Source organism: Heteronotia binoei, chromosome 9, assembly GCF_032191835.1.
Source record: "Heteronotia binoei isolate CCM8104 ecotype False Entrance Well chromosome 9, APGP_CSIRO_Hbin_v1, whole genome shotgun sequence".
Classification (NCBI taxonomy): Eukaryota; Metazoa; Chordata; class Lepidosauria; order Squamata; family Gekkonidae; genus Heteronotia; species Heteronotia binoei.
The window spans coordinates 46158065-46180008 of NC_083231.1; the positions used below are offsets into that span (position 1 = coordinate 46158065).

Genomic DNA, 21944 nt, shown 5'->3' on the forward strand with positions numbered 1-21944 from the left:
TCCTCTGTTCTTATGTCTAATAAATTACTATACTGTCTCATATCTCCTTTAGTTAAAGGATGCAAATGCTGATGCCTCTCAGGAACCTTCAGCAGAAATAGAACCTGATGTGGCTGTTCAAGTAAGCTCAGTGATTTGGACTCTATTTCTGTTCTTTTCCTTAGAGTTTAATTTTAAAATGAATTATTTTCTTCCATTTCAGAACAAGCGACAAATACTCCGAAGACTGAATCAAAACCTTAAAGCTCAAGAAGATGTGGAAGAGCACAGTGAGCCTCAATGCAATGATGAGGTAGCTGTGGCTGATGAAAATAACCAGCCTCAAGAAGAGAAGTGTTTGCTTTTAGCTGATCGCAAGAAGTGGGAGGCAGGGGCTCAACTTGTGGTTCCTCTAGCTCAGTTAACGATGGAAGGATCCTTCTCAGGGACAGAAGGTAGAGTGATTCCTTTTAAAGTGTGTTCTACCAATGTCTTTTAGGTACCTGGTCAGTTTTATTAATACTATCAGATCCTTGTAACCTGGGTGCCCATTTATTGAATTATTCAGCTTGTCCTCAAAGAGTTGTAGATACAGACTACTAAATTTTAAAGTCTGGCTAGATGGGATCTTCTTTTTCCTCTGTTCAGGGGCAGCGGCTCCACACAAGTTCTTGCTCTCTCCATCATTTATTTACACAAAGCCCAACAAGCAACAGTATATCACAATTGGGAGAAAGTAAAGTGGGGATGTATCCATGATATCTAACATTCAACTGTTAGTAATTCACGACCTGATTATATATTGACATCCTTTATTTGGAGTGTGGGTTTTTGGTAAAAGTTTTATCTCCACATGAGAACCCAACCGCAATGATAAATCTTGAACTTCTCTGCCATGTTATCCACCATTCAGTGCCATACAGAAATAGCTTCCTCTAGATACTATTTACATTTCTGCTCATCAGGCTATTTGCTATTTCTTTGGGGAGATTTGTGTCTGAAGATACTAACATACTCATGTTTTTGTATTAATATTCCCCACATAAAATGCATTGATCTTGATTTTGGAGGTTTGAAATTCCTGCATATTTACAGGAGCCAGTTAACCTCCACAAACACTTCCTTTCCCAGTTTGTTCTCTGTGGGTGGTGGGTTTTCTTTTAATTTTACTAAGGAAACACCACAAAGAACAGTAGGCATGTTTAATTCACAGCAAGTTACTTGTGAGTTCTCTTTAACATTTTGAGGATGAGCAAGTGAGAAAAGGAAACTCTTAAGTGCTAGTAGCTTTTACATTTCTGTTAGCCAAATTTGAATCTCTGGCACTAATCAACTCAATGTTTTTTCCCCCAAAATTTATTTTCTATGAATGCAACCCTTAATTTAGATGCATTTGTACTGGCTGAAAACATTTGTGTTAGTAAAAACTGGTATTCACATCAGTAATTTATAAACACGTTTGCTGTCACGTATTCATGTCAGTATTTTATAAACACGTTGCTCTCACAGTACAGGTAATTTGCTCTCACTTTTTAAAGATGAGGGAAATTTGGCAAGGGTTTCATATTTGCAAATATTTGAAGAAATCACTTGATGGAAGAAGTTGTTTATTTCTTTTTTTTCTTTGTTCGTAAAAAAATAAAAAACACTTGACTATTTTAAATTGGTTGCTAAGTGGTTAAATATTTCCCTACAGCACAGACAATTGGGGAGGTTATTAAGCTTGATGTTGCTGATCCTCAGCGAAAAGTCTGGGGCAAAAGCCCAACCGACTCAGTACTGAAGATACTAGGAGAGGCTGAATTGCAGCTTCAGACTGATCTACTAGATGACTTAAGCATTACCAATGGTAAGGAGAAATTGAAGTTACAAATGTTAGTTATTTAAAAGTTGCATAGGAGCTTATACTTAGCATCAGGGCTTGAATTCAGCAGGAGCTCACAGGAGCACAGCTCCTGACCCTCCAGCCAGGGTCTGCATACAGTGGGGAATTCTCTCCCCGCTGCACACAGATCCTGGGGCATATGCAAATGAGATATGCTACTGAGTTCCTGCACCTTTTTTTCCTACAAAATGACCCCTGCTTTGTATTGACATATTTCTGGATGTTATTTCAATTTTTAAATTTTATTTTTGATGGAAGAACTTAGACTAGTGTGTTTTTGTTCATTTTTTTAACAAGGTAATTAACTTAACATTTGGCACAAAGCCTTTTCCTCTGCACTTTAATTCTAGATTAGGAGGCAAATCTGGTTGTCTTTGTGCGATGAACTATCATCTGGTATTTGTTTTCTCACTAACATTTATGATTGTCATGAAGCCCCCTAAAATTGCAAGATATGAAAAGGAAAGTTCTGTGCTGAGTTTCGTTGTGACACAAAGTTCAGTCACCACTGGAATAACTTCTAGATCATAATTTTTAAGGCACACGTTTTTAAGGTACTGTTTAAGTACGACATTATGACTTTAATTAACTGCCAGCCCTCCTCCCGTCTCAACTCTGGATTTTTTATGAAGTCCTTGAAGCTTGTGTTTATACATTTAATACATTTATAAACCTTCCTGTTTGTCTGAGGGGGTGACAGTTGCAGTAATGCAGATTTCTTGAGATTTACCCATGCAAAACAATCTGTTTTTAGAGTCAGTGAACACTTTTCACTCATAGAGGTAATTGCTGTCTGTGAAGAATTTATTAAATCTCAGCTGTTCATCTGTTTTAGAAATAAGTATATAAAGTGACAAGAATATATAACTTTGCTGCAGAAATACCAAAAGAAACGTTAACAGTCAGAGAAAATAGCGAACTGAGAAAAGCAACTCCTGGTGGAGAGGAATCATCACCTGAAGGAGCTAATAGTGAAATAATAACTGCCGGAAGCATTCCTGCACCAGACTTCACATGCTTGTCTCCCAGACATGACCTGATGGATGGTATGTCTTTGTCATCTGTCTGCATTCCATGTGTCCATGTGACTAATTAAAAATTTACACACTCCTTCTCCTTCTTAGTGAGAAATGCTAGAAACTTTATTAACAGATGTTTGAAAGAGACAGACTTATGATTTACTGTTGCACTACTTAAGACCAAAAACAATGTACTCAGGGCTATCCTGAGATAATGTGTGAAGAAGTGTAATGAAATTCCTGGATTATCTTGATTCTGGTCTCAGTGTGTAGCTGCTTGCTAATTATGTGTCTGAGCATTGCTAGTCTATATGAATTAGAGGGTTTCCTGAATGTCCTTTCTCACGAGATGAATATTTGTGCACAACAAGGGTAGGAGCCTCTGCTGAACTTCAGCAGCCTGTAAGAATTAACTTGGATGCAAGTAAAGCCTTCAGCCCAATCTTTGTTTCTTCTCTTGGTGAATTTCCCCCTCAGAGCCTGATGATTTGGAAACTGAATTGTTGGTAGAGCTCAAAGAAAATAAATGCAATGCAAATGCATTCCCTGTTGTCGAAGAAGTGTGGGTTAAAGAAAGGGAAGAAGTCGAGGCAACAGTGTGAGTCAATCAATCCCTCTCCCTTATTTCTTAGCGTTTAGAAGTGCATTTTCAAAAGGCTTCATATGTTTGCTATGTCACGTAATTGTCTTCTGGGTATGGTGATCTTTTAACAGGCCATTGGATCACACTGATAGTGACCAGTATGACAACAATGAAGAGCCAACCTCAGAAGAAAGAATATTTAAAAAGATAACACAGCATGATGAAGCTTCAATAGGTCAGCAACAATAATTCAACCTGCTCTTGTACATGCATGAACTGAATTCCCCAATCCCAATTTTATGTGTTACCCACATAGGGGAGGCCCATATTTAAAGAGGAGTCACTGTCATATTTAGTTTGGGCTTTTGTCAGTATGATTCAGACCTTTATATGACCCAGGATGAAAACCTTGTGGGTGATAAAGAATGGTGGAACACATTATGTTGATTTTTGAATTTCAGCTCTGCAGGAATGGAATTATATCTTACTGTTCCTTCCTTTTCAGTAATTACTATATGTGCAAAATGGGTCCACTGGTTAAAAGGAAAACTAGTGTATTAAAGCTCAGACTAACAAATGTCTTTTATAGTACTTTTGAAGGTAAACTTGCTCTCAAGAAGTCATGCTCTGGTGTAATGAGAAAATGAATACATTAAAGGGAAATGATAGATAGATAGATAGATAATTTTATTTGTATCCCGCCCTCCCCGCCGAGGCAGGCTCAGGGCGGCTAACAACATCATACAAATTTCAATTATACAAAAAAGCAAAAAACACAAAATTACATTTAAGCATTAAAATTCTGATTAGGTTTAAAATTAGTTAATTAAGTTAATAAAAGTGCTAATACTGTTCTTTAGGATGGCGGTTATCATTAACAATTTCTTCCTTCGTCAGCGAAAGCTAGTCGGAAGAGGAAGGTCTTGCAGGCCCTGCGGAATTGTTCAAGGTCCCGCAGGGCCCGCATTTCCTCTGGAAGTTGGTTCCATAGGCTCGGGGCTACAGAGGAGAAGGCCCGGTTACGGGTACATTGCAGCTTCACCTCTCTCGGTCCGGGAGTAGTCAACAAGTTTTTTCCGGCTGACCTCAGTGCTCTCTGGGGTTCATATGGGGAGAGACGGTCCCTAAGGTAGACAGGTCCTCGACCATATAGGGCTTTAAAGGTAATGACCAGCACTTTGTAACGAACCCGGTATGTAACTGGCAGCCAGTGCAGCTCGCGCAGTCCAGGCTGTATGTGCTCCCATTTAGGAAGCCCCAGCAACAGTCTAGCCGCCGCATTCTGCACCAGCTGCAGCTTCCGGGTTCGGTACAGAGGCAGCCCCATGTAGAGGGCATTACAGTAATCCAGTCTCGAGGTGACCGTTGCGTGAAGTACCGTTGCCAGATCTTGGCGCTCTAGGAAGGGAGCCAACTGCCTTGCCCGCCTTAGATGGAAAAAGGCTGACTTGGCGGTGGCTGCAATCTGGGCCTCCATTGATAATGAAGGCTCCAGTAAAACTCCCAGACTCCTAACCCGGTGCGCCGCTTTCAGCGGCACCCCGTCGAAGACCGGAAGAGGTATTTCCCCTTCCCGAGCGCCCCGACCCAGACAAAGGACTTCTGTCTTCGCTGGATTCAATTTCAGCCCGCTCCTCCTCAACCAAGTTGCCATATCCTGCAAGGCCCGGTCTAAATTCTCAGGGACGCAGTCAGGCCGGCCGTCCATCAGCAGATAGAGTTGGGTGTCATCTGCGTATTGATGGCACCCAAGTCCGTATCCCCTGGCAATCTGGGCAAGAGGGCGCATGTAGATATTGAATAACATTGGTGAGAGAACTGCCCCCTGGGGCACTCCACAGTCCAGTGTGTGCCTCCGGGACCGCTCGCCCCCAATAGCCACCCTTTGTCCCCGATCCTCGAGGAAGGAGGAGAGCCACTGTAAGGCAGACTCCCTCACCCCTATGTCGGCGAGGCGGCAGGTCAGTAGCCGATGGTCGACCGTGTCGAACGCGACCGACAGATCTAGCAGCATCAGCACCGCCACACCACCCCGATCCAGATGCCGTTGGAGATCATCTACCAGGGCGACCAGTACTGTCTCCGTCCCATAGCCCGGGCGAAAGCCGGACTGGCAAGGGTCTAGGATGGAAGCGTCATCCAGAAAGCTCTGCAACTGCAACGCCACTGCCCTCTCTATTATTTTACCTAAAAATGGTAAATTGGAGACCGGTCGGTAGTTTGCCAATTCGGCCGGGTCTGCTGTACTTTTTTTCAAGAGGGGTCGGACCAAAGCCTCTTTCAGAGATGATGGAAAACGCCCCTCCGAGAGGGATCTATTTATGATGTCCCGTAGAGGACAATCTAGCTCCCTCAGGCAGGATTTAATTAGCCAGGAGGGGCATGGGTCCAGATCACAAGTTGTAGGGCGCGCAGAGGAGAGGATTCCGTCAACTTCCTCCAGGCTGAGCGGGTCGAAATGATCCAGAGTTAAATCAGAAGACAGGCGTGGGGCCTCGGGCTCATGTACTGTGTCTAAGGTGATGGGCAGGTCTTGGCGGAGTGACGTGATTTTGTCTGCAAAAAATCTCGCAAAAGCCTCACAGCCTATTTCTGATTCACTAGCGTTTGGTCTGCCCTGGGGCAGCGTAGTTAAATGTCCAATTATTTTAAACAATTGCGCCGGGTGCGAGTTTGCAGACGCAATCTTGGCCGCGAAGTACTTCTTCTTCGCGGCCTTGACTGCCATCTCATACGACCTCATAAACGTTCTGTAGGATGTTCTCGCCGCTTCGCCACGAGTGCGCCGCCACTGCCTCTCTAGTCGTCGGAGTCCTTGTTTCAACCGGCGTAGCTCCGAGGTATACCAGGGAGCCAGCCTTGAACGAGGGCGCAGAGGACGTCGGGGTGCGATCTCGTTGATTGCCCCAGATAGCCGGTCTTGCCAGGCATCAACCAGGGCATCAAGGGAATCGCAAGGGGGCCAAGGATCCCGAAGAGCCATTTGGAACCGTTCCGGGTCCATCAGGCTCCGCGGGCGAGCCAAAATAGGCTCTCCGCCCTTACAGGGTTGAGGTAGCGTCTCCATACGGGCCTTGAGGGCCAAGTGATCCGACCATGGTATCGCCTCCGTTGCGATTTCGTTCACTTTAATCCCGGCCGCAAAGATCAGATCTAATGTGTGCCCAGCCTGGTGCGTGGGAGTCGTAACAAATTGGGAGAGTCCCAGTGTCGCCATGGAAGACACTAGGTCCATCGCCCGAATGGAAGCCGCGTCATCGGCATGGACATTGAAGTCGCCCAGGACTACGAGCCCCGGGTACTCCAACGCCCAGCCGGACACCGCCTCCATCAGGGATGGTAAGGCGCTGGCCGGTGCGTTAGGCGGATGGTACACCAGCCAGATCGCCAACCTCTCCCCGACTTCCCACGCAAGGCCGACACACTCAATACCGTCAATCTTTGGGGCCGGGAGGGCCCGGAAGGAGTAAGCCTCCCGTATGAAAATCGCCACCCCGCCCCCCCGCCCGCTAATCCGCGACTGGTGGAAGACCGAGTAACCTGGGGGAGTCATCTGGGAGAGTGCCGTCGTCTCTCCCTCTTGAACCCAGGTCTCGGTCACGCAAGCCAGGTCAGCATCCTGCCGAAGCAGGAAGTCCCTGATGGTCTCGGTCTTATTGTTTATAGACCTGGCGTTGCATAACACCAGTGTCGGACGCGGAACCTACTCATGAGTAGTAATAGCAGCTTGGGTGACATGCTATAAGTGAGGGGTACTGAATTAAATTCAATCTTATTTCTTTTTGAGAGAACAGAGGTAGAACAATGCCCCTTTGTGATTCTAAACATATCTGCAAATACTAAAAAAAGTAATGGCTTACATTTTTCCATATTTAGTCAGTCTGATTCTGACTCATCCCTGGTGGTAATCTAAACTGGAGAGAGTCTGTAAGTATAAATCCTGAGTTCCACTTGATACAGGATCTAAGCCTCAGGCTGCACCAATCTTTTGTGCTTGTTGGCCCCGTGGACAACTGCCTTGCTAAAGTTAAGCAGGTATGGATGTGGTCAATGCTGGGCGAAACATTCCTGGCCTTCCCTTGCTGAGGTTGATAATGAATAAAGGCAGCATATAGATATAATAAGCTAATGCAGTGCAGTTTGTTTCCAGATAGGTGACTGTTGAATCTTCGCTGTACAATCTCCTTGTTTTAGCATGTATTTGATTTGCAAGCTACCCAACCACAGTACAACTTCCCAATTGGGTTGAGCTGTGGCATGATTCAAAGCCTTGAATGATGACGCAATCTGATTTGAGGCTTGTCACATGCCAGGTGGCACACATCTTATCAAGTAGAAGAGAAAAGCAAGCTGGTTAGGGAATTTTTGGAGAGAAGGGTAGGCTGGATACCCTCTCCATCTTTCCCAGTTGCACAATAGTATTCAGCATCTTTTTAAATAAATGGTTACTGTGATGTATATGTTATCTTTACACACCCATTTACACACTCAGACTTTAGAGAATGAGCTATGACTCTGGGTACCCTCAGATCACATTTCATCTCTGATATAAACTTGCTAAGTGGCCTTGGGCAGTCCATTCTCTTTTGTCCTCTGCCTTGTATACAGAAGGAAGGGTGGAAATCAGTTGCATTACAAGACTCCTAAGGTTCAAACTAAAATAATGTGTATAAAGTTCTTTGAAGACCAAAAGTACTATGTAGGTGTTTATTATTTACTCACTATCCCATATGCTAGCAGATCTAGGTCCATATTTTATCCCATGTTATCGGCATGGTGTTCTGTAATGCTCATAAGTAACCAGATGCCAAATCTCGGAAGTAAGATCTATTCCGATTAGCATAGTGCCTTGTGGCAGGTTGAGATGAGGTGAAACTGTTCCTCCTTCCTCTTCCACAAGCGTAACTCCATTGAGGAAAGGGGTCAGTTTCATCCCTTTGTCTCTCCTCACTGCAACCCTCTGACCCTCATGATTGCTTCTTGCAGAGATCTGGAACCCCAGGAAGGATCATTCCAAGGGTCAGAAAGAGTTTCAGGAAAGGAGAGAAACATAGAAAACTGTGCCTTCTACATGTGGGTGACAGGGTACTGACTGATGGAGGAATTTTATTTATACTGGTGCGCCCAACGTTTATTTTAATTAGCAATTTAAAATAAGGGAATCCCAAGTGGAATAAGGTCCTGTTGTATGTCTAATTTATTTAATAATTTTTGTAATTGCATTCACAATTTTTTAAAATCAAAATTTTGTATGGCAGGTTTCACCTATATGTATTTGTTAAATTACTCTTTTTTATCCTAGGAGATACTGGTCTCAGTGATTCATTGCATCATGAGCCCTTTTTCCAGAAGGTGGCACAGTATCAAGCAATACTAACAGCTTCCCCAGTTCTGTCTGCACAGTCTTCACTTGACGATTCTCTTCCAACAAGGTCACGTTCTGTATCACCAGAAAAGACTAGAGGCAAAAACTCACTATTAATAGGGCTTTCTACTGGCCTCTTTGATGCAAACAATCCAAAGGCAAGTGTCAAAATCATAAAATAGTGGCATATTTTAGCGCCGCTAACAGTACACATGAAGCTTCCTTATAATGAATCAAATCCTTGGTCCATCAAAGTCTGCTCACACTGGATTGAAGTTTTTCTCCTCACCTACTACCTGATATCTTTTACCTGGAGATGCCGGGGATTGAACCTGAGAACTTCTGCATGCCAAGCAGATGCTGCACCACTGAGCCACAGATGCTTATCCAATTATGTTCAGAAATCTTGTAATTGGAAGTGGGCTGATTTTTGTTGTGTCCCTAGCTGAGTCATAGAAATAAGATAAAAAGACACTGCTTTGATAGTTGTATCAAACATTAAAGTACACCTATAAGAAAAGCATTTGTAAGAGCTAGCACAAACCTGATGTACAGATTATCAAAAACAAGAATTACATTAGCACAGCATGTTTACAGATCAAAATACATCTCTGCAAGGTCGACGCTAGGAAATGCACTTGTAAAAAATGTTTACACCTAAAGCAGTCATATAGATAATGCGGGAAATGCTGGCTAAAATCTTTTAATATTTTTAATTTGCTGAGATTTTAATCACTTTTCTAGAAATCATGACCACCAGGAAGAATTCACAACTTTCATTTGAGAACTATGTAACAATTCATCTTTCTTTTGTTATCTTTTCCCATTCCTTCCCTACCTGCAGAGAGCACAGTGTTGCTTCTGCAAGAAACAAATTATTGCTTTTAACAGCATTATGTTTGAACATTACTGGTTGTAATGCTCAAATGTAAAATTTGTTGGATCCAGCAAAAAATTCCACTGGAGCTAGAGTTCTTGCGGAGGAAAAAGGACCATAATAGCTGCTTATGCAAAGTCAGATTTATTGTATATCCCCAGTTGTATTTCTGCTTGAGCCAGTTTGGTGTAGTGGTTAAATGTGCAGACTCTTATCTGGGAGAACTGGGTTTGATTCCTCACTCCTCTACATGCACTTGCTGGAGTGACCTTGAGTCACTCCAGCAAGTTCTCACAGAGCTGTTCTGCTCAAGAGCAGTTCTGGGAGAGCTCTCTCGGCTCCACCTATCTCACAGGGTGTTTGATGTGGGAAGGAGAAGAGAAAGGAGATTGCGAGCCACTCTTAGACTCTTAAGTGAAGGGCAGGGTATAAATCCAACCTCCTTCTTCTTCCACATCTTTTGCAGCTAATTGTTGGGCACTGTAATTTATATGGAGGAAAGAGTAGGTGTTGCACAATATCTTAAGAAGATCTGTGCTAAGGCCATTATGTTTCTCCTTTCACATCACTGGATCCACATTGCAAGCTCGAATGCTAACTGCAGTTTTTTCATGATGAAGCCAGAGATGAATTTTGCCAACTCTGTCCTCTCCTGCAAAGGCCACCTTATTTTACTGGAAGTGTGCTCTACTGGTGCTTAAGAAGGAGAATATCTGAGAGCATTGAAGGATGCTGCAGGGGAGGTGGCTCATAATTTCCCTTGAGTCCCTTGTGCTTGGGTAGCATAGATTCCAATCTGCTGTTTTACTTTCAAATAACAAAGTTGTTTCTTTGCAGATGCTGAGAACCTGCTCCCTCCCTGATCTTTCTAAGCTGTATAAAACATTAGTTGATGTTCCCAGTATTGCTGACATACAAAATCGAGAGAATCTTGAAATAGAGGATATAGAAGATGAACCTATCAAAGAAGGACAGTCTGACTCAGAAGACATGTGAGCATTAACATTTAGTACCGTTGGTACACAGGGAGTTGAATGCTCATTGGCTTGGGAGGGCAACATGTGAGGGTCTAGAGAGAAGAAGCTGCTTGAAAGGATGCAAGATAGAGGCAGAAGGACTGTGAGGAGAGGATGGCAGTGTTGTCTATATTTATCAAAATAGGCTTTAAAAATCTGTTCAAAAGGTGATAGTCTTTTTCACTGCTATGTATTCAGTTACACAGCTGTTCTTGGAGATCTTGATTTAGATACCAACTCCTAAATATTTAACAGGCAGTTCCTGTTACATGTTTAAGTCACACTTTTCCCATAGGAACTAATACTTTGTTCCGTACACTTAGTATCTGTTAGCAGTAAAATTTCAGTTGGAAGGAGAGTTGCTTTTGCATACTGACTTTTAAAATCAGTTTTGTTAAGCCTCTCTTGCAGAAAGTCCAGGGATTTCATGCTTTCACATTTCAGAACTTACTACTCTGTATCTTTGCCATGGAACCTTTTGAGGCTGAAATGCAGGACACATTCTTCTAACTTGCCTTACCCCTTACAAAAATTCTGAAGTGTCAGATAATTATACTATGCCAGCAGTGGCCAAAGACCTGTGCTGTGATTTTCAGTTTTAAGATGAACAATGTGAATGTGCACAAAAGGCACTTTAATAATCCAAAGCTTCTACCTTAAGCAGACTGCAATATGAAACACAAGAGTGCACGCAGAACCCACTCTGTCCTTACAAAGAATGAGCTAAAGCCTTGTGAGGAAGAGACAGGATTTTTGGTTCCACTTAAAAGCCAGCAGTCTTGAAAAAGGCAATGAAACGTTTGACACCGGCTAACGTGGACTGGCTTTATGTGGATGAACTTATTCTTTATCCTACACCTCATTGAGAAAACCATGGACTGAACAAGCAAGACTGTGAAGTGGGATAATTTATTTCTTTTTAAATTTCTGTGTGCAATCTGGATGAAAGAATTCATTACAGACTGTTCTCTTGGTTTATGAGTCAACAGCAGACTCTTAGCCTTCTAAAAGTGCCTGTGTGCACTTGGATTTTTTTTTCTGCAGGCTGTTTTGAATTCATTTTGGTGCAGACTGTTTGAGAATAGAGGTTATGTCCAAGTGCCTGCATGCACTCTTGTGTTTCATATTGCAATCTGTTTAAGGTAGAAGCTTTGGGTTATTAAAGTGCCTTTTGTGCACATTCACATTGTTCATCTTAGATTAGGAGCAGACTACTCAGAAGTAGAGGGCAAAAGGGTTTTCCCTGTTACCTATATGTTTTGATAGTATAGTTTCACCCTGACATTTTTTCAATTATCTTTCTTAAACTCAGGGAGCCCTCTTTTTCTCTATAGTGATTTTCAGTTTGCCTTCTATCTGATTTAGTTTGCTTCCATTCAGAGTAGTTTCTCTCTTGTCGACTCATTACTACTGCAGATGCATTTACAGCACACCCCACCCACCCTGAAGACTTCCAGAAGAACCATCTCCTGTCTTAAGAAAAATCAGTCATACCTTCTACCAAATTTTAAAGGCCCTATGGCACTGGGGGCATTAGAGAATGAGAAGGGGAAATGGCACAGGATGTCAGTGAGAAAGTTCAAGAATCCTCATCTTCCCAGCCACATGTGGGTTACCCTGCTTTGATGTTTCAGAAGTATCTGTCAAAGAAGATAACCAGAAAAGCACAGGAGGGGAAATGGCAGGGTGCTGTGTGAATGCTCCCCCCTTAACAAAAAAAAAAAACCCCACTACAGTTCATGTCCCAGGGGGGACAAATCATCCATGTGGAAAGCCTTAGATCTGCTTTGATGGCTTGCTATTCTCAGCTTAGCTACTCTTTTCCAAGTCTGCCTTGTCCCTGTTTCCCCTTTCTGACCATACTGGGAATTCAGAAGCTGCTGTCACAGTATGTTACAATACAGATTATCTTATTTCTTTTTGTGTACTCTTGAAAGAGCTTTATCAGTTTGTGGAATGGTTGGACATACTGCACTTTAGAAGCCTGTGGGATAACTGAATTTAGCATTTGAAGTTTACAATATTGGATGTCAAGCTGCTCACCATGTGTCCAGCTCTGTGTAACACATGGATGTTGTGATCACTTGGATTCTTTCCAAATCAGTATCAGCAAACCAGGTTGGGGGAGAGATTGCTGTGGTAGGTATCAAAATATTGGTATGTTACCTATGCAAATCTGGAGCAGCCCATGGAGGAAACCTTTCACATCAGCAGCCACACATTAAAGGCTCGGTCATTCCAAGGCCCAGTTTCTCTTAGATAAGTTATAAATTGTCACTGCTGATTAAAAGAAAAAGTTTTGCACTTTTAGTTTGGGCATTGTAAGAACTGTTTTATCATGTATTAACAGAATAGTAATGTTTTGCCTTGTAGTATGTTTGGGGAAGCAGACACAGACTTGCAAGAGCTTCAAGCTTCAATGGAGCAATTGCTTAGAGAGCAACCTAGCGAGGAATTCAGTGAAGAGGAAGAAACTACTTTGAAAGCAGAATGCCTTACGAATGGTACAGAGGTGGATGAGGATGACAACAATCCCAGTAGTGAAAGTGCTCTTAATGAAGAATGGCATTCAGGTATTCCTCTGTCCCAGTTGAGAGTTGTTCTTACAGAATGATAACTCTGAAAGGTTTTAGGTTGGAGTGGGTCTTCCAGCTTAGGCACAGTCTAAACCAGTCTTGGGTTGTTTCAGCTAAAAGTTTGGAAAAGCAAATTACTAGAATATATGTAAACAAAGTACAATAAGTCAAATCTGCTTTTATTTCATGTGTGTTCTGTTGAGCATTAATTGAAGATTGGAGTTCATGTGCTGTGTTAGATAACATAGCTTAAATACAATAGAAAGCAGGAGTTAAGACTTGCATTCTGATGTAGTATGTGAAGATAAGTATCCCTAAGCAAGACCCAAAATTACATCTTGTGCTACATCTTGACAGGGTTTATTGGAGTGGTTCATTGGTAGTGGTTCTACAGCTGTGGGTTGGGGACACAAAAGTGAGTCAGTGTTCTATCATTGGGGGGAGGGGCAAGGCCAGGAGAGAGGAAGAGCTTGAGAGGTGATTCATTGGCAAATCTAGGTTTTCCTCTGCATTATGTGTGAAATTATTATGAAATACAGCCTGTCACTCAGTAACACTGTGATTTATAAATATGAAAAAACATTAACATGTTCTCTGCTAGCTTTTGTTGATGAAATTCTTGCATTTTACGTTTGAGAGGGGCAAAGTAGTATGCAGTTACTTTGTGTACTGCCCCCTCCACAAGGGTAAGTTAAGGAATGTGTTACTTCAAAACATTTGAGGACCACTGTGCATAGCTACACACCCACAATGTGTACATGCGTAATGCATCAATCCACAGGTAGAGGGTACTATTGTACAGTCTCATTTACTGCAATGAGATTATTGCACAGAACTAGTCATTCTGAGTGCAAGACATCTCTGTGGGTCTAACCACAACCTGACACAACACATCTTTTTCTCTTTTTATAATTTCACATAGAATCTCATGCTTTTAGATACTATCATAGGGCTAATTGACATTTGCAATTGTGTCACCAAATGTCCTTCACTTGATCATATCAGGTTCAGTCCACATATAGTCATCACCAGGGCTTTTTTTGGTAGCAGGAACTCCTTTGCATTTTAGGCCATGCACCCCTGATGTAGCCAGGCCTCCTGGAGCCTACAGTAGGCCCTGTACTGAGAGCCCTGTAAGCTCTTGGAGGATTGGCTACATCAGGGGTGTGTGGCCTAATATGCAAAGGAGTTCCTGCTACAAAAAAAGCCCTGGTAATCACCAAGAAGAAATGTGGTAGCATGTATGAACATTCAGCTGCAGCATTCAGCTTTGCAATATTTATTTCTTTTCAATTTAAAAAATTATCTCGGGCATGGATTTTTTATTATTGTTGTTTCTTGAAATCTTTGTGGTTACTTTCGGAAAGGATATATTAAACCACTATGTTTAGCTAATCAGGATAACTTGATATGTGGTGGGCAGCTACCACAACAGCCATGTACTGACTTCTTGGTTTTTTAGAATTATTCATATTCTGCATGCTGTTGCAGCCAGCTTTTCTGTAGGGAGGGGAAAGTATATTTTTTACCAACAAAAAGATTATGCTGGGGATCATGAAACCTGCATGGGATGAAGGCCATACTAAATTTCTGTTTACTAACACTTTTATTTCTTCTTTTTCTACCTTCCTTTTCTTTTACTGTGATAGTCGTGGATCGCACCTAATTATAATTACCAGATAGTTATTTTTGGAATAACCTGTAATGGTTTGCATAGAGAATATTTAGGCAGTTAAGAATGCATAGCAATGCATAATTAATAGTTTAATGATAATATGGGCTCAATTAGATTAACTGTGTTTTGATACAGGAATTATTGTCTTACTCTTTTGTTTTCATCTCGGCCTCTCTCCTTGGATAGAAAATGGTCTAAATATCTAGATACATCTTTATAACTTAAAATCCTTACTCGATATTTTATTGTATGCATGTAAGTATTTACGCTTGTTTACAACTTGATTCCATAAGTTTAATAAATCGTATATGAATAAAAATATTGAAATTAACTTGTATATTTTTAAAAAATTCAATAAAATATATAAAGAGAAAGCCCATACTAAAGAGAGGAATTGAGTGTGATTGAGCAAAAAAAGGTTAACAGGATCCAGCCCAGTGTACAACTGCAAAGGAAATAGAATACAACAGTTTTCCTGTTTCTATCTCTCCCTTTTTCTCTTTTAAAGACAACAGTGATGGTGATAATGCCAGTGAATGTGAAGAGTATGATAGTGTGTTCAGTCATTTGGAAGAGCTGAGATGTAACCTGGAGCAAGAAATTGGCTTTGAAAAATTCATTGAAGTTTATGACAAATTAAAGGTTTGTGGAATAATCTCAGTAATTAACATAATAATATATCCTTCATGACAGTGTGTGGATTATGCTTTTTGGACTGGCGCCTAAACTTATTTGCCTTGCATACACAAAGATCATTGTCCTGATAGTCTTGAAAAAGGTCACAAACTAGGAGGTTACAAACTAATTTTCTATTTTCAAATAATACAATTTCTATGCCTTTCTCTTAGGCTATACATGAAGATGAAGATGAGAACATTGATATTTGTTCAACCATAGTGCAGAATATTTTAGGAAATGAACACAAGCATCTATATGCCAAAATTCTCCATTTAGTAATGGCAGATGGAGCTTATCAAGAAGGTAAATTCATCTGGAATGTGTTTGCATACAGGTTTATTATTACTTTTTGTTACCGGGTATGCTTTCTGTGCAAGCTATTTGCTTTCTGTGGCCTTTTCTGGCTCCCATATGCAACAGGAGAATTCCTCAATCTGTTAAATCTGCCATATGGCTAGGGTGGTAAGAAATCATGAAAAGTCAGTCCTCAGCAGAGCCGGATTAACAATGAGGCAAAGAAGGCAATTGCCTATGGACCCCGCCTACTTAAAAGGGCCCCGCCAACCTGTACAGATTGAACTGTACAGATTGAAGTTTATACGGCGAGTGTCCTGAGGTTGCTTCATTGCCCATTGCAGTCTCCCTGCCCAGCCATGCACAGATCCTCTTCAGGCTGCTGGAGAGCCATCTGCCCTGTCGAATTCCCAGTGGCTGAAATAAAGGTAAATAAAAGGGCTTTGTGCAGTTCCAGAAAAGGCCTGCCCCATTTACACTGTGGAAAGGAGGAGCAGGGTGGTGTTGTTGGGTTCAGCTGGCTGGGGAGGGGAGCCCCTGCTCATGTTTCATAGGCCACACCCCACACCCACACCAGCTGGCCTCGCCTTTCCCTCGGCTCTGCACAGTTCCAGAAAAGCACTGCCCTGTTTGAATTGTGGGAAGGAATGGCTTGGCTGCATCGAGTCCAGGTGACCGAGAGAGTCCCAGCTCAATTTCAAAGGCTGGGTCTTGCCTTTGAAGATGCTGTGGAGGTTTCTCCTCCTGTCCAGCCACCACCACATCCCAGCCCTGCATTTGGAGCCCTTGATTTGCCCTGGAGACTGAGTGGTATGGGACATGGGGGCACTTCTATCAAGGGCTCCTTCCTTTGAAGGGACAGCACTTCCTGGCAAATGAGGTTTGCATCTTCTTGTGGGGTGGCTGTTTACAGGTCAACTTGAGCAATCATCAGCAGTTTGCAGAGGGAAAGCTGGCATTGTGTGTGTGTTTTGAGGCAGTTGAAAGGACGTCCTTCCCTAATTCTGCAGTGGTGCTTGCAAAGACGAACCAGTAAAGGCTTTCCTGGACCCTCCCCCCTTAGCTCCACCTCTGTCTTTGGTGTCTGACTTGAGCAATGAATTGCCATTGCAAAACAGGCAGCTTATAATTGAAATGGGAAAAGGGGGGGAGGGGGTTTGAGCAATGGGGCTTCAGCTCAAACCCCCTCCCCCCCCCCTTTCCCATTTCAATTATAAGCTGCCTGTTTTGCAATGGCAATTCATCATGTTTTGATGCTGGCTAGGAAATTTGCAAACAACTTCTTGCCCTCAGCCTGGGCTGGGGTGGGTGAAGAGAGAGAGGCAGGGGACCATAAGCGACACTCAACCACAACAGTCTGGGCTCCTGCCCATGGGAGAGGTGATCAGAGGTTGCCTCTCCTCTTCCTGCATTTCGTGCTCTTGCATCTGATCACTCACTTGGAAGCAGAGTTCCAGGGGCCTGAGGGAAGGTTTGCACAAATGAGACTGGAAGCCAACCTTCCTGTCATGTGGGCTGCAAAGCTATTTTGCACTGTGCAAAGCTGTATCTGGTTTCTTCTCTCTGCCCCAAGTAACTTTACATTGCAAAAGTGTTAGAAATACGTTTTATTACTCTCCAGAAAGAGATGCTACTAGAGGTGGCTCTCAGCCTTTAACCTTCTGTCCCTCCTCCTCCCTGGGCTTGCGCACTCACCTCTTGTGCAGAGCATTCCCCCTCTTCCCCCACCCCCCAAAATAAATGCTCATAATTGACAATGATGGGAGATCTGAGAATGTTCTTTCTGAGTGAGATCTGAATATTTTGCTTGCTTGCTTTGCTTGGTAGAGCTTCTTTTTTCTGACTTTTAAGACACTTTCACTTCTTTTTTGGGGAATCATAGAATAGAATCGCAGAGTTGGAAGGGATCTCCAGAGTCATCTAGACCAACCCCCTGCACAATGCAGGAAACTCACAAATACCTCCCCCTAAATTCACAGGATCTTCATTCCTGTCAGATGGCCCTCAGGCCTCTATTTAAAAACCTCCAAGGAAGGAGAGTCCACCACCTCCCAAGGAATCCTGTTCCACTGAGGAACTGCTCTTTCAGGACGTTCTTCCTAATGTTGAACCGGAAACTCTTTTGATTTAATTTCAACCCATTGGTTCTGGTTCTACCTTCTGGGGAAACAGAAAACAGTTCTAACCCTTCAAGTACTTGTAGATGATGATCATATCACCTCTCAGTCGTTTCTTCTCCAGGCTAAACATACCCAGCTCCTTCAACCTTTCTTCATAGTACTTGGTCTTCAGACCCCTCACCATCTTCATCACCTTCCTCGGGACCCATTCCAGCTTGTTTATATCCTTCTTAAAATGTGGTGCCCGAAACAAAGCACAATACTTTAGGTGCGGTCTTACCAGAGCAGAGTAAAGTGATACCATCACTTCAAATGATCTGGACACTGCACTTCTGTTGGTACAACCCAAAATTCCATTTGCCTTTTTAGCCACCGTATCTGCAGGCTGCAGCAGGGGGCACGAGCAGCGGGGTAGGTGCTCCAACTTGGAGATCATTTGTGACGGGGGCCCCAAGATTTTGACTGCCTAGGGGCCTCCACAAGGTTTAATCCAACCTGGTCCTCAGAAGTCAACAGCAAATAGTTTGTATCATTTGCAAACTGCCAGTAAGAGTGAATGCTCATTTTGAGATATTGCTGACAAAGTCACAGTGGTTGTGCAAACCACAATTTCTGTTAACCATCTTAACTGAAATCTGCCTAGATGGCTAGACATTGTTTCCTATGCGCAACATTCATGTGTGTTAAAATCAGTTCATTGGTTTGGAGCAGAGGAAATGTTCCCCATCTGGCACACACATCTCTCTCTCCCTTTCCTCTTCAGAACTAACTATGGTGCAGCAGTCCACATAAACAGCAGCAATGTTTGATTCAATCCAAATTTGAAAAACTACTTCCCACATTGGTTTTTGGATAGCATTACTTTTGTAATAACATGGTGCTACATTATGGTTAGCTTTTGAAATGGGGGGCGGGCACACAGACCAATAATTAATCCCCCAACCATGTTGAAGAAAACTTCAGTCTGCATCAGGTCACGATTACTAACATTGGTTTGATTTTCACACCTGCAAAATTGAAAATTCTGCGGCTTTAACATATGAATTGAGCAGGCTGTTCAGTGTTAAAAAAATGGGGGCACTCCTAAGATGTTGGCAGATTCATGGTTGCACAAATAATAATTTGTACAAACCGCCTATGCATGGAAAATAAATACTGCTCTCATCAGAACCTTTTGCTTTTATATGGATGGAGTTTGTTTTAAAAGTAGATATGTTCAGTAAATTGCTTCTCATCATACTATATTTACCAAAATCTTCTTCCTCTGCAGACAATGATCTGCCTTTGTGAAATTTCAAGCCAAATAATTGTGCTGAACAAAATCTGTACACCTACAGGACACGGTTGGAAAAAGAACAGTTGTTTGTCGGCGCAGGCTTGAAAAGCTTGTTGAATGCACAAAGGAGATGGGAAAGCGTGACACTTCTCACTGAAATGCTGTTTATAGATTTCTTTTGACATGTATAGCCTCATTTCAACAGATAACTGGCAAAAGTTACTTTTATTTTAAAATGAACAAGCAGATAATAGGTTGACTCAGAAGTGATTTCAAAGGTTATCATGTATGAGTAAGTCCCTTGTCACATTAGCTGTAGTTGTTCAACTCTTAAGTAGTTAAAAGAACAACCCAAGAAAAGACCTTTTTATGTTCTTGGTTTAAAAAAATAATCCTGAGTAATATTAATACCACTTTCTGCGTCTTTGCTTCCTATTCAAGGTGGGTTTTTTTTTTTACTGCTCAGTAGTGGTTTCCTTGATCTTAAAAAGACTATTATATGGAAGCCACTCACATTGAAATTGGTGGGACATTTCCATTTGATGTATGTTTAGAAACAAGGTAGTCAAAAACTTTGCTTGATTTTGTGTATGAATGTGTGTGTGTGCACCAGGTCATTTACCATTTTTTCCTTCAAATCAAAGCCCACCAGTGTGTCATATTCAAAACTTGATATTTCTATGAGGTTGGAGTCAGAAAGAGGTTCTACTACTTTCTTCTATAAACAATAGCAGTTTGAATAGTGAAAGTGTCTCTCATGATAGCAACACAACTGGGACAAGCCTGCTGCTCCCTTTTTGTCCAGTAATTGGGACCCTCCCTGCAGTGACTGAGATGAAAGTAAATACAAAGGTTGTGTGTCTGCTTTGAAAGAAGATATGCATCTGGCAGCTGGATTTTCCAGAGGAACCAAGATCTATTAATTTCTGTTTATTTGCATGGGCTGGCTCTCCTTGAGAAGAAGGGATAGTTTATGGGGAGACAGATGAATTCCTGCAAGGTGACAACTTAAAATATTTCTGGTATGCAATTGGTGAATTGTTGGCTAGATGGATCACCTGTAATGTTTAACCTCCAGTTATTCTGTTGAAAGAAGTAACTTTACATTCCCCAGCTAACAGTGTCAGGAGGAAAGTGTGTGTGTGTGTGAGAGAGAGACTTAGTGTTTTTAAGCACTAAATTAAACGTTATGTTTTATTTCTAACCAAACAAAATAAATGATCTTTTTGTACAATTGTGTGAATTTCTCTCCATTTCTGTAAATAAATGAATTTTTCCATATTTTTCTCAAAAGGGAGGAAAACAAAATTTAAATGCTGTTACGCTTTTAGATCAGGTTTAGAAATTTCATCTGATTTAGCTGTGATGAGTTTTGGCTAAACCTTATAATCGCATTCTGTTAATCCCATTTAATTCCCTGGATGTAGAAATTATATTTTTTTTTGCAGATTGTTTTATATCAAAGTACTTACTCCCTTCTCTGCACTTCTTTCAGTTCTGCTACTTATTTTGAGATAATGCCCATATTGTATGCAGTATTTCAGATGCAGCCACACCACAGATAAGTGTTCTCCAGAGTGATGCTTACAGGTGCCATGGCACTCACTGACACCTATCCTAGTACCCTCCAATACTGTAACCTGTGGAGTCTTGTGAGCAAAAATTCTAATTCATGAGCTACTGGCAATAAAGTTGTGAGAAACCGCATAAATTAGTTTGCTCCGGGGGCATTTTTCCTGAGCTAAGACAAAAATGTGTGAGCCAGAGGCTAAAACACTGAGCTAGCTCACACTAACTCAGCTTAGAGAACACTAGTGCCCACTCAAGTGTATTCAGAAAGTGGGTGGTACCAGATGGGGCTTTTCTTCTGCAGGGATCCTGATTGACCACTGGAGATCTGATTGGTTGTGCAGATCTTTTAAAATGCTGCTCTGGCAGCAGCTGCCACCATAGCATGAGGATCTGTGTGACTGGAGGTAAGCTGTGTGTATGCAGGAAAATCACCTTGTTAAATAGAGCTTCTCTTACAGTGGTGGAAGGTATCCACAAGTCAGTTATGCCCCCCACTTGCTCTGCTGGCAGGGCTGTGCAAAATTATTTTTGCATTGCATCCACACTGACTAGGGGGTGAGGCCCAGTCTGTGCCTTGCCTCAGTCCACATTAGATGAACTTCCACAGCTCTTCAAAAGTGGAAGTAGTCTAGAGAGTAAGGGTGAGTCAAAGTGTTGTTTGACTCTCAAAGCTTATTGAAAAGTGTAGATCATCAAAATGCTCAAACACTCCAAAAGATTTTGGGCATAGCAGCTGCCCCCCCTGGTGCCTCTTAAGTGCATTCAGGTATGACACCCTGCCAGAGCCAGGTGTGCTCAACTGAGGCCCTGGTCACCAGGCCCTCCAATTCTAGGACAAATATGGTCAGGCCATCTCCCCAGGTTATAGGGGTGGCAAGCACCCCAACTGCTCAAACAACCCTCCAGGATCTCCCCTACCCCTCACTAAGGCCTCAGCTGAAATATGAGTCTTTCAAATCACTGCCACTTACACCTTAGAGGCCACAGATGATGAGCTGATGGAGCACTAGGGGGCTGCTTTTGATTCCG

The 21944-nt window shown here is 42.3% G+C and overlaps 1 protein-coding gene across 1 annotated transcript in view; it reads left to right on the forward strand.

Annotated features, from left to right (window-relative positions):
* The window catches only part of NEK1 (NIMA related kinase 1), a 48422-nt gene extending 27845 nt beyond the window's left edge, over window positions 1–20577 (forward strand). The window contains exons 25-36 of the mRNA XM_060246545.1: window positions 53–121; window positions 203–434; window positions 1676–1828; window positions 2743–2910; window positions 3361–3481; window positions 3598–3701; window positions 8772–8989; window positions 10546–10700; window positions 13098–13297; window positions 15484–15617; window positions 15824–15956; window positions 19338–20577. Of these exons, the coding sequence (XP_060102528.1) occupies window positions 53–121; window positions 203–434; window positions 1676–1828; window positions 2743–2910; window positions 3361–3481; window positions 3598–3701; window positions 8772–8989; window positions 10546–10700; window positions 13098–13297; window positions 15484–15617; window positions 15824–15956; window positions 19338–19357 (1707 nt within the window). The 3' untranslated portion in view covers window positions 19358–20577. The remainder of the gene's footprint in view (window positions 1–52; window positions 122–202; window positions 435–1675; window positions 1829–2742; window positions 2911–3360; window positions 3482–3597; window positions 3702–8771; window positions 8990–10545; window positions 10701–13097; window positions 13298–15483; window positions 15618–15823; window positions 15957–19337) is intronic.
* Window positions 20578–21944: the final 1367 nt, after the last annotated feature.